The sequence below is a fragment of the Hyperolius riggenbachi genome, chromosome 7, assembly GCF_040937935.1.
Source record: "Hyperolius riggenbachi isolate aHypRig1 chromosome 7, aHypRig1.pri, whole genome shotgun sequence".
In the NCBI taxonomy this organism is placed as follows: domain Eukaryota; kingdom Metazoa; phylum Chordata; class Amphibia; order Anura; family Hyperoliidae; genus Hyperolius; species Hyperolius riggenbachi.
Window position 1 is genome coordinate 243,330,884 of NC_090652.1, and position 13,694 is coordinate 243,344,577.

The window sequence follows — 13,694 nt, forward strand, 5'->3', positions numbered from 1 at the left end:
TTTGGTACATTTACAGTATTTCTTGTTCCATAAGATCCCACCCCCACTGCATCATTTGGGCCGAATAATACATTACAGAAGGGCCAGCGCTAGGTATCTTCCTACGATGTCTTTCCCACCCCAAGTTATTAGTGATCCCCCACAGCACCTGCAGAGTATAGCGGCAACAGAGTGCACTCACCTGTCCATCCGTGTCCTCCTGTCTTCTTCCTTGCGGTCTTCTTCCCCCTTTTCCTGACCTGGCATCATGTGCATACTCACATACATGCTGCAAAGTCAAGGAGAGGGATATCTAGCGAGGATGAAGATAGAAGGACAGGTGAGTGCGTTTAGCTGCCGCTACTCTGCTGGGGCTAGGAGAACAGTGTTAGCTTAGGAGGGGAAGACAGCTTTGGGAAAACACGGCCAAGAAGACGCTTGTGCACCCTGAAGATGCAAAAGGTTTAGAATACATTTAAAATATATGGTCTTCCGCCTCTAAACTTAGATGCGTCTTGGTCTGGTGTTTGTTATAGAGCGAAAAGTATGGTATATTTGACGGAAGTAGTGCTTTCAAAACATTTTCTATATCTTTGTAAACAAATAAGAAATACTTATTCAGCTTTGTTCCTACATGTTTATCTTATTTTCATCCCAGGCAGGGGCATTGCTAGACTCAGTCATGCTCGTACAAAGGCCCCTCTTCCCTACTCCATACCAACAGAAAGTTTTGCTCGGCTGTAGCCTAGATGCATCTGTACAGCACTCAAATTGCTCAAGTGACCGATTCCCATTCCCTCCAGGTGAAAGTCATGTGTGTTTATGTGTCTTAAAGAGAATCTGCACTCTAAAATGTTTACAGCAAAAAGCATACCATTCTATTCATTATGTTCTCCTGGGCCCCTCTGTGCTGTTTCTGCCACTCTCTGCTGCAAACCTGGCTTGTAATTGCCAGTTTTAGGCAGTGTTTACAAACAAACTAACCAGCTTGTGATAGGCTCACATAAGCAGAGTGTGTGAGTCATACAGAGCCTGCAGGGGGCCTGGAGGGGGTGTGTATAGCTTCTACCAATCACAAGCAGCCCTGCACATTCCACACATCCCAGCCTTAGCCCGACTGTGCCGACAGAAGAAAACAGATTAGATCATATAACAGAGATAACACAGCCACTGTGCAATTAGGAAAAGCTGCAGTAAGCCAGACCACATTAGAACAAGCAAAGGAACTTATAGGATAGAAGAACTAAGGCTGAAAATTTTGTTACAGAGTCTCTTTAAGCCTACATACAGTGGGTTGCAAAAGTATTTGGCCCCATTGAAATGTTCCACATTTTGTCATATTACTGCCACAAACATGAATCAATTTTATTGGAATTCCACATGAAAGACCAACACAAAGTGGTGTACACATGAGAAGTGGAATGAAAATCATACATGATTCCAAACATTTTTTACAAATCAATAACTGCAAAGTGGTGTGTGCATAATTATTCGGCCCCCTTTGATCTGAGTGCAGTCAGTTGCCTATAGACATTGCCTGATGAGTGCTAATGACTAAATAGAGTGCACCTGTGTGTAATCTAATGTCAGTACAAATACAGCTGCTCTGTGAAGGCCTCAGATGTTGTCTAAGAGAATATTGGGAGCAACAACACTGTGAAGTCCAAACAACACACAAGACAGGTCAGGGATCAAGTTATTGAGAAATTTAAAGCAGGCTTAGGCTACAAAAAGATTTCCAAAGCCTTGAATATCCCACGGAGCACTGTTCAAGCGATCATTCAGAAATGGAAGGAGTATGGCACAACTGTAAACCTACCAAGACAAGGTCATCCACCTAAACTCACAGGCCGAACAAGGAGAGCGCTGATCAGAAATGCAGTTAAGAGGCCCATGGTGACTCTGGACGAGCTGCAGAGATCTACAGCTCAGGTGGGGGAATCTGTCCTTAGGACAACTATTAGTCATGCACTGTACAAAGTTGGCCTTTATGGAAGAGTGGCAAGAAGAAAGGCATTGTTAACAGAAAGCATAAGAAGTCCCGTTTGCAGTTTGCCACAAGCCATGTGGGGGACACAGCAACCATGTGGAAGAAGATGCGACCAAATGGAACTTTTTGGACAAAATGCAAAATGCTATGTGTGGCGGAAAACTAACACTGCACATCAGTCTGAACACACCATCTCCACTGTCAAATATGTTGGTGGCAGCATCATGCTCTGGGGGTGCTTCTCTTCAACAGGGACAGGGAAGCTGGTCAGAGTTGATGGGAAGATGGATGGAGCCAAATAGAGGGCAAACTTGGAAGAAAACCTCTTGGAGACTGCAAAAGACTTCTCTGGGGCGGAGGTTCACCTTCCAGTAGGACAATGACCCTAAACATAAAGCCAGGGCAACAATGGAATGGTTTCAAACAAAACATATCTAAGTGTTAGAATGGCCCAGTCAAAGTCCAGATCTAAATCCAATCGAGAATCTGTGGCATGATCTGAAAACTGCTGTTCACAAACGCTGTCCATCTATTCTGACTGAGCTGGAGCGGTTTTGCAAAGAAGAATGGGCAAGGATTTTAGTCTCTAGATGTGCAAAGCTGGTAGAGACATACCCTAAAAGACTGGCAGCTGTAATTGCAGCAAAAGGTGGTTCTACAAAGTATTGACTCAGGGGGTCGAATAATTACGCACACCCCACTTTGCAGTTATTTATTTGTAAAAAATGTTTGGAATGATGTATGATTTTCGATCCACTTCTCACATGTACAGCACTTTGTATTCGTTTTTCACGTTGAATTTCAATAAAATTGATTAATGTTTGTGGCAGTAATGTGACAAAATGTGGAAAACTTCAAGGGGGCTGAATACTCTTGCAACCCACAGTGTATAATATATATACAGTATATATATATATATATATATATATATATATATATATATATATATATATATATATGTGTATGTATGTAGGTATGTATGTAGGTATGTATGTAGGTATGTATGTAGGTATGTATGTAGGTATGTATGTAGGTATGTATGTATGTATGTATGTATGTATGTATGTATGTATGTATGTAATGTATGTATATAAACCACCAAGCTCAGATGGTCCTCCTTGGGATGGACACCTCGCCTGCAGGTGCATGAAAGCAAGTGACAGGCAGCGTATACACCACCGGCAGTGGACTGTGTGACGGAGGCCTTACAGATGTCCACCACACTTCAGCAACCTGGCACATCAGAAACTACTCAGCCTATAGTTTCTGCTGTAAAACAGCAGTGGAACACCTCCTGCTCATTCCATCTTCCCCTCTCTGCTGGAACAAAATTAGCCAATCATCACACCTATACACTAAACCGGTAACCCAAAAGGATCATGAAAGGCAGACAGTTTCAGTCATCGGTCGGGAATGTAGTGTGTGCATTTAGCTTTAAGCTTATTGTTGGGGAGAAGGTCTGTGATAGACTAAATTACCTTCTCCTTAACAAAAAGCCAAATGCCAATACACACACCTGTAATTAGCCAAACGCTAACTTTTATCATTACAGTAATCAGAATATTGATCTATATCCCTTACAGTAATCAGGGCACTGAACACCATGTCCTACACCAATCCTAACACTAACCTCACACTAATATAGTCTAACACAGACTTAAATATCAAGAAGACAAATGACTGCAATATTCAGTGACATGACCTTTACACTGATAGAATAGTAAAAAGATGTGTACAAACAGCCTTTACAAATCCTCCAGGCACTGCACCATTAAAGATGAATATATCCATTTAACACTAAGACATGTGCCAATCTTACCTGTCTACTGTCCCTCTGGGAAGAGGAAGAAGATGAGGCACTTTTGTGCGTTGGAGTGGAGATTCTATGAGCTGGCGATATGCCTTTCTCTTCTGAACTCATCTTCGCACGGAGATCCTTATTGTACTAAGGTGCCATCAAAACCATATCAAACGGGGCTCTGGATCAAGGCAGTGTGACAAAAAGAAAGTTGTTCCCGATGTATTAATCCATTGTCTTAAGACCAGATACCTGTACGAAAAACAAATCATTAGGACAGCCGGAGAGCTTATTTTTATAACTTAGTCTTTTTATAACACAGTTAGGTTTCCTAATTACCTCATTAAAAATAAGCTTCTGATTCAATCATTACTTAAGTCAATTACAGTAAGTGAGATACGATGTCTGCATGGGAAAGGGTAAACAGAAATGCCATTATACAGAAAATTCTCGTGTAACTCCCCAGCTCCAATGGTTCAGCAGTTTTCTAAAGAACATGAAGATATCTTTATGAAAATAGGCAGTCTATAAACTCCTTAAAGGACACCTGACCTGAGGCAAAGATACCTAAGGTAAGTACTGGGGTTGAACATACCAACTCGGAACAGTGTTCAGAAGCATTTGGAACATACTTATGTAGCGGGAAGGTTAGTTCACCCTTGTCCCCACCAATGCCATTTTTCTGCTTTCTCAGTGCCCCTTGTGTGTACAAAATACTATTTTGGCTCTAAGCTGTTGGAAAATAATGTACAAAGTACACAGAGAGACGTTAACCAACAAAGTCTCACATGAGCCAAAATTTTCAGTACAAAAAATTGGTCATGAGAGAGTTTGTTGGTTCACTTCTTTCTGTATACATAAATCAGTTTGCACCACAATACAAGTGCAAAAGGCTGTGTTTACATTACAAAGACCAGATGGTCATGCATTATACTGCAATGCACACCACCTGAACTGATGTGCACTGTACCGCTGACCTCATTCATCTACATCAATAGGGCAGCAGACAAAAATGTGTACGACAGTGCAATCATTTACTGCTTGGCAGTGCACAAGTGGGATTATCAGATATTGCTTTCTATCCAGTGCAATGTCCTTGTAGATTGAATATCACCTGGAAAAACTGGAAAAATGACCTTTGATACATTCAGGGAGATATAATCAGTGACTTACAACCTCCAAAAAGGAGAATACTTGGAAAGGATGAACAGAATAGGCCATCGTTTTCAGCCAGATATGGAAACCCCATAAAAATAGACCTTCAGGTTGCTTTTATTGACTTCAAGTTTGCTGCATTTACTCTGGCAGCTCAGTTGACGTTGACAATCATTCAAAAGACCTGACCTCTATAACTTTAAAAGCCCATTACTTTCTTTCAAGACCTCAAAACACGGATATTAAAAGCATCCTGAAATCAGTGATAGGCATGGATATTTCCGTCTCTTGTCCCGTCCCATTCTAAATAATTGATAAGGTCAAATGAACAGTTCTTTGAGAGAATGAATAAAAGAGACTTAGTTTTTGCATTCTATCAATTTTGTGCCTATAAGTAGAAGGTAATACATGTTGCATGTATGAGTTCCATTATCAAAGAGTTGAGGCTTTGCAAGGTTTTAAGTTTAGGCGTTAGTTTGAGGTTAAAGAAGAAAAAAACAGAGAAGAGGGTGGAGGCACATGAGCAACAACCATACATGCTTCCATGACAGTCATTCAGAATAGTCTTTACTTAAATGTTTTAGTGTAGTGTGATAGTAGTTATTGTAATCTACACACTGTTACTATGTGTACAACTAACTGCACACTTGAACTGCCCCAAACTGGAGGCAGTGAAAAAGAAGCATGAGGATTATTACTCTAAAAGCACAGTACTTATGTTCTATGCAAACCTTTATCTAACCAAATGGGAAATAATTTGTATTTTGCAGCATATAACTGAATTCGTTTGTTCACAGAAGCCACCTTGTACATCAGAAAAAACAGCAACACCTGTGCGTGCAATACAGCTCTAAAATCCATTGATCATGCCTGGGCTGTGGAGTCTGAGAAATTTTGGTTACCTGGAGTTGTAAAGTAAACAATTTACAGCCTGGTTACCAGGGCTGTGGAGTCGGAGTTGGAGTCGGAGTCGAAGAAATATTGGGTACCCGGAGTCGGAGTCAGTGATTTCATAAACTGAGGAGTCGGAGTCAGGAGTCAGATGATTTTTGTACAAAAAAATATAGCCCTGGTAAGTATTAGACTAAGGAGTCGGAGTTGGAGTCGGAGCCATTTTGGGTACCAGGAGCCGGAGTTGGAGTCGGAGGTTTCATAAACTGAGGAGTCGGAGTTGGAGTCGGAAGATTTTTGTACCGACTCCAAAGCCCCCCCCCCCCCTGATGCCGACACAAAATTGTTAGAAACTGTTAGAAACAGCTGATAAAGCATTTTTTTTCTTCCAATAGGCTGTGAGACAACAGAAAAGTTTTATTGTGTTGCTGGCTAAAAGCTCTATAGGTATGTGAGGGATGCAGAGAAACAGTTTCTTTTATAGTTGTGAGGATTGAGAGGAGCCAGAGGATTTATACTTACCTGGGGCTTTTTCCAGCCCACTGTAGTCCGCCAGCTCCCTCCATTCTCCTGCTGTCAGTCCAGGCCACGGGCCTCCCCAACCGCATTTCCGTTGCGGAGAGGTAAGGCTTGTAACTGCACAGCCACATGTGCTTCCAGATATGGAGCATGTCCAAGGAGTATTTTTTTTTTTTTATGTGTCCTGTAAGCGTACTATTACACTTACAGGAAGTGAAGGGTGAATGGGAAACTTTTTTTTTTCAGAATGATTCCGCAGCTTCTCATAGAAGCCGCCAATCATTGCTACCAGGACTTAGATCTCCATTCAGTGATATCCGGCCGAGCGGGCGGCAACGTGAACGAGCATGTACAGCGGTGGGGATACATATATCTACTCCCCAGGAATGGAAATGAAGTTTAAAGGGGCGTAGATATACTTTCCCCAGGTGGCCAAGTGGTTAAAGACCACTATTGTGAAAAATTGTTAAATTTGAACATACATACAGCGCTGCTCAGATTTATTCATACCCCTGGCAAATTTTGACATACTGTATTTTTCGGACTATAAGACACACTTTTTCCCCCTAAAAAGTGGGGGGAAATGTTGTTGCGTCCTATGGTCCGAATGCACCAAAATCCCTGGCAGTCTAGTGGTCTCCGGGCTCCCTTCCCCCCTTGAATACTAATGTCCGTATTTCTCCAGGCTACACATGGCTCATATCTCACCCCTTCGACAGATAGAATGCTGCAGCTTGTCACCCACTCTGGGTTCCAGTAGCGGGGGCACTGCTCTCTAAACAGTGGCAGCCCGACAGAGTTAAATCGCCAAACTTCCGGTATTTGCAGCTGCATTCAGGGAGAAAAGGGCAATGCTTTATATTCTGGGGATGGCCAGAGCGAGAAGAAGCATTGCCTTGCCGAACTTCTGGTATTTGCAGCGGCGTTCTGGGAGAAGGGGCAATGCTTTCTATGCAGCGGTGGCCAGAGGGAGAAGAAGCATTGCCAAACTTTCGGTAACTGGTGCCTTGTGTGTGTAGCATGTCTGGTACAGCCCTTCCTTGATGCTTGCTGATGTCGCAGCCCTCAACCCGCAGCTCTGAGACCTAACAGCTGACCAGAGAGTGAGAGCCGTGTCATTGATCGTGTTATGGGAGCAGAGCAGGGGGAACACAGAAGCTGATAAAGAAGGTGAGAGGAACCCAGTAGCATGTGCGGCATTGTGAGAGTAAGGAAGGAAGCAGTGTTCAGCACATGCTACAGTTGGACATACAGAGCATACTTTTACAAGCTGGGGAGAAGAGCAGAGGAAGCCACAGCCAAAAGCAGCTTTGCTGGCACAGCACAAGGCCAATACACTCACCATATTCACACAGCTCTGGGAAGCTAGGAGGAGAACCAGCCACAGACTTCAGGACACGTGAGAAGGATGCAGTCTAATCTCTGCCTCATTTCACTTCATTCTGCATTTCAATGTACTCAAACACTTTTGGGTGAAGCTCCACAAGACATCCCTGCACCATGAATGCACCAGGTTTACAATATTTTTTTCCAGTTTTTTTGTCCTTTCAATCTAGGTGCGTCTTATGGTCAGGAGCGTCTTATCCGAAAAAATACGGTAGGTCTCTCCCATAAGATAATAAGACTAGGTACAAGAGGTATTGTGGGGAAAAACATTTCTCAGCTTTTATTTACATTTGAGCAAAAAGTGTCCAGTCCAAAATTATTTACACCCTTTTCAATAATCAATAGAAAAGCCTTTATTGGCTATTACAGCAATCAAACGCTTCCTATAATACCATACAAAATAAATGGGATACAGTTGGGGACATCAAACTTGGAGAAGGACTTAGGAGTACTCATTGACAACAAGTTAAATAATCGTACTCAATGCCAAGCAGCTGCAGCTAAAGCTAACAAAATTTTGGGATGCATTAAACGGGAAATAAAAACTCGAGATGCGAGCATAATATTGCCCCTGTTTAACTCTCTAGTAAGGCCACATCTGGAATATGGAATTCAGTTCTGGGCACCACATTACAAAAAAGATATTGCAGTTTTAGAGCAGGTGCAGAGACGAGCAACAAAATTGATACGTGGGATGGCAGGTCTCACTTATCAAGAAAGGTTAGATAAACTGGGTTTATTTAGTCTAGAGAAAAGACGCCTTAGAGGGGATCTAATTAACATGTATAAATACATCAGAGGGCAATATAATAGCTTGGCGGATGAGCTTTTTGTCCCTAGGCCTTCTCAAAGGACTAGAGGACATGATCTGCGCATGGAGGAAAAACGTTTTAGCCATTTATTTAGGAAAGGGTTCTTTACAGTAAGAGTGATTAAGATGTGGAATGCATTGCCACAGGAAGTCGTTATGGCAAATTCTATACCTGCATTTAAAGGGGGCTTAGATGCTTTCCTTGCGTTGAAAGACATCCATGGCTACAATTACTAGGTAATGCCTAATGATGTTGATCCAGGGATTTTATCTGATTGCCATCTGGAGTCGGGAAGGAATTTTTCCCTTTAGGGGCTAATTGGACCATGCCTTGTAAGGGTTTTTTCGCCTTCCTCTGGATCAACAGGAATATGTGAAGGAGCAGGCTGGTGTTGTACTTTATACTGGTTGAACTCGATGGACGTATGTCTTTTTTCAACCAAAATAACTATGTAACTATGTAACTATATAATTGCAGACCAGCTTTTTGCATGTCTCCTACAGATATTTTTGCCCATTTCTCTTTAGCAATGAGCTCCAAATCTTTCAGGTTGGAGGGTCTTCTTGCCATCACCCCGATCTTTAGCTCCCTCCACAGATTCTCAATTGGATTAAACTCAGGACTCGGACTGGGCCACTGAAAAATGTTAATGTTGTTGTCTGCTAACTATTTCTTCACCACTTTTGCTGTTTGTTTTGGGTCATTGTTGTGCTGAAATGTCCACTGGTGCCCAAGGCTAAGTTTCTCTGCAAATTGCCTGATGTTGTCGTTGAGAATCCTCATGTATTGCTCTTTTTTCATGGTGCCGTTTAATGTGATTAGGTTCCCTGGTCCATTGGCTGAAAAACACCCTCAAAGCATTAGGTTCCCACCACGTTTGAAAGTGGGGATGGTGTTCTTTGGGTTGAAGGCTTCTCCTTTTTTTTTTTTTACACCAAATGAAGGAAACATCATTGTGACCAAACAATTAAATTTTTGTTTCATCTGACCATAACACAGAAGACCAGACGTCTTCTTCTTTGTCAGTCTTCTTCTTGTCCAGATGAGCATTTGCAAAGGCCAAGTGAGCTTTTTGTGTGCCTTTATCTGGAGAAGTGGCATCCTCCTTGGTCTGCATTCGTGAAACCCAGCAGAGTGCAGTGTCCGTTGGATTGTCTGTCTTGAGACATCGCCACCAGCACAGTGTTCTCCCCAGGATTTTTTTCCAGCCGGGTGGCATGAAAAAGTAGCCGGGTGGGGCGGCACGGGGAAATTTGGTGGTGTGGAAAATAAAATATGCTCTAATTATGTCCCACACATGTGCCCATATGCACGCTGGCAGCCACGTGGGGCATGTGTATGGATGATGGACGCAGCCTGGAGCTAGCGGTGCACACGGACAGGTAAAGTATAGGGGCGGCGGCACATTGCACATTAGTGGGGTAGGTGGCGGATGCGGATACTTACAGGCTTAACAATAGTGTCCGTGCACGATGACAGCTTGTCGGCCGTGCACGATGACAGACTGTCGGCTTAGCCTCGGGCGCTGGTCCCGCCTCTTACTACCGCTGAGACTGTGACCGCACAAGCTCGCCGGGAAGCGCGAGATCTCGTGCACAGAGCTGTGCAGATTCAGGAGCATCGTGCGCGATAGCTGGCCGGTGATGGCAGCTGGGAACGCAGCCCGCCGGGCAGTAATTGATTTTACCAGGGCCGCCCACCTGTTTGATCCTGGGGAGAACACTGCATTGTTATATCTGTGGTTCAGGTATGCACACAGCATTGATGACATCTTTCTTATTTTGAACACATTGCTACAACAGCATGTCAGTGTCAGGAGTATCATCAAGCTGTGCATGTAGCTTCTCACAGCTCCACTGACTCATCTGCTGCTCCAGCCATGAGATCCATAGCAGCCTGGACCCCTCCCCCCCCCTGAGTGACCCAGACATATTTGTAGTGCAACCCTGACCCCCGATTGCCCCCTCAGCCAAATGCCGGGCAGAATCGTGCTAACACCATCTCAGCTCAGTGAGTTGATGTGTTAATGTCCCCTCCCCCGAGTTTTCAAACATCCTCCGGCAGAGCAGAGTAGCAGACAGAGTGTAGTCCTTATCAGCAGTGTGTCCGTCCCCCTCCTGCACATACGGGCTCTATTAGCAGAGAAGTTTTCACTCACCGCTCCTCGCCGTTCGGGTTCCCCTGCTTTGCCTGTCATTCCCCTGCTTTGCCTGTCACCGGCTCACATCTATGTCGCTATGCTGTGGCGCCTCGCCACCAGAGGGCATCATACATATGAGCCGGTGACAGGCAAGCAGGATAACCCGAACGGCGAGGAGCAGTGAGTGAAAACTTCTCTGCTAGAGCCTGTATGTGCAGGAGGGGGACGGACACGCTACGGATGACGACTATGCTACTCTGCAGCGCTGCTCTGTGCACATTCGGGAGCAGCGCTGGTTTTTGCTACTTAACCCAGTGCGATACCCGGCCACGTGCTGATGGGACCGCAGGCAGCCGAGCGGTAATTGATTTTACCCGGGCGGCGCGCCCACTTGATTGATCCTGGGGAGAACACTGCAGCAAAGCCCAGATTCACCAGGATGGCTTTGGTGGCGATTCTTGAATTCTTTTTCCCCTCTGTCACTATCATCCTGGCCAGCACAGGTATCACTTTGGCTTCCGACCCTCGTCCTCTGAGATTTTCCACAGTGTGGAACATCTTCTATATTTTAATAATACTTTTCACTGTAGCCACTGGAACTTGAAGACATTTAGTAATGACCTTGTAGCAATTTCCTGACTTGTGAGCAACCACAATGTGCAGTCGCAGGTCGTCACTGAGCTTTTTTGACCTTGGGCACCAGTGGACATTTTAGCACAACAATGACCCAAAACACAGCAAAAGTGATGAAGAAATGGTTAGCAGACAACAACATTGACGCGTTGGAGTGGCTTAGTCCGAGTCCTGAGTTAAATCCAATTGAGAATCTGTGGAGAGAGCTAAAGATCAGGGTGATGGCAAGAAGACCCTCCAACCTGAAAGATTTGGAGCTCATTGCTGAAGATGGGCAAAAATATCTGTGGTGACATGCAAAAAGCTGGTCTGCAATTATAGGAAGCGTTTGATTGCTGTAATAGCCAATAAAGGCGATTCTATTGAATATTGAAAAGGGTATGAATAATTTTGGACTGGACTCTTTTTGCTCAAATGTAAATAAAAGCTGAGAAATGTTTTTTTTTCCACAATAATGCCTCTTGTACAACGTTTTATTATCTTTTGAGAGACACCTATGTCATTACTCATGAAAAAATTACTTGCTGGTTGAATAAAAGTAACTAAGTCAAAATTTGCCAGTGGTATAATTATGGGTACCTGCACATCACTCTTACATGTACCCACAGTTATATTGCCTAGGGCCTGATAGATGTTCTTTGTTCCGGTCTGTACCTTTTACAAGTGCTCTTACCAAGGACTAGTTTTAGTCTATGACTAAAGGGAATAAATATGGCAGTCTCCATATCCTTCTCACTTCAGTTGTCTTTTAAAATTCCTAAGCGTTGGCAGTTAAGAGACTAACTTCATGTTACACATTTTCAATCAACAAGATTGTAATATGCAAATTAGAGGAGTCGGAGTCGAGGAGTCTGTGGAATCCTAAACTGTGGGGTCGGAGTTGGTGGATTTTAGTACCGACTCCACAGCCCTGGTGTATGTAAATTTACAACAGGTGGTGCTGTTTTAATGCATGTGCGATTTTTTGCAATGGCCCTAATTTACATGAGAAGTTCCTGTTTCTGGGAAAAAGAAAAGAAAAAAAAAAAACATTCCACGAAAAATTGCACTGTATGCAAATTTTCACACTGTAATGGATTAATGGATTAAGATGGATTTACAATAAAGTATTTTTTCTACTTCACCCTACCTCTTGGTGTAGCGGGACTTCCTTGGATATTTATGGACTTTTGGCATTGAATCTGTGTACACACGTAAGTGTAGCGGTCTACCTTTTTGCTTTGCATTGAAAAAAAAAATGCAGCAGGCATTTTTTTTTTCTCGCATATGAAAATTTGTATGAAATGGAAACTAGCCATTAACAATCATTGGTTTGCATGCTAATGCAAATTTTCATTGCAAAAATTCACAAATATAGCACAAAAGGAAACGTAGCCTAAGCTACAGCAACATAGTGAAATTAATTAATAGTGCATCTTACTCTAGAAGAAATGGGCATCTGTTTCTATAGTTGTCCTTTAAATGGCCACAACAGGAGATAAAACAAGCAAAAATATGCGCGATTAAATATCAGCATCCACAAGCACTTCAAACAGCAAGCATCACTCTGGGCCATGTGTATAATACACACTCTTATTCCATCATAAGAAATGTAAGAATCCTGAGCAGAACATTTGTGTGTGAGCTGCCTGACTCAGCCGCCTCCAGTCCCGACACTCTTATCTAGTAATGCAGAAAGGCAGAGAATAAACTGACCAAGCGGGATTCTCTGCAGACCGGTGCCAATAAGCATTTCAGCTTCTATCGGTTTTCTACTCCAATTAATTTCATCATGCTGCCCTCATCCACCACATGGAGAGTAGGAACTTACAGGATCGTAGAAAACGTAACATTCCAAATCTATAATTAGGCCAAACCTTAAGTCCAACATTATGTAAAATATTTTCCTAGTCCTGCGCAGGCATACAGTGGATGAGTGCTCTTCTATTATAGTAGAAATTTCCAGATTAGCTGATGTCATATAAAGCACTCTCAGGTGTCAATTCACTAAGCATCACTGCATTTGGTAATGTAGAAAATGAGATTTTGCAGTGAGGTAAGTTACCAACTTGTGCGTTAAATACCTCAATTCACAAAGATTGGTTAAGAAAGTAAAATGCTCCATGTTTTAAGACCTATCTGGACTTGCCGATAACTAACAATCACCAGGTGATCATGGGTGTCCGCACATAGGGGCAAAATGGGTCAGCGCCCATTCCCCTCCACCCCGGCAGTGTCAGACTAGCCCAGTGGGGAGCCTGGAGAATCCCCAGTGGGCCTTTGCTTTTTAAAAACGGCATTGGCGTCAGTTGCCATGGCCCCAGCGCCACTATTATGGGGCCTTCCTTCCCCTGTAGTGTACCGGCCCCCACTCTTTCCTGCTTCTCTTAATCATCAAACCTCAGATCGCTG

General features: G+C 43.3%; 1 protein-coding gene across 2 annotated transcripts in view; it reads right to left on the minus strand.

The window, feature by feature from the left end:
* Positions 1-13,694, minus strand: part of OSBPL6 (oxysterol binding protein like 6) — a 334,312-nt gene that overhangs the window by 199,835 nt on the left and 120,783 nt on the right. For both annotated transcript variants that reach the window (XM_068245435.1, XM_068245434.1), the window contains exon 3: positions 3,789-4,019. In XM_068245435.1, coding sequence (XP_068101536.1) covers positions 3,789-3,890 — 102 coding nt within the window. In that variant the 5' untranslated portion in view covers positions 3,891-4,019. The remainder of the gene's footprint in view (positions 1-3,788; positions 4,020-13,694) is intronic.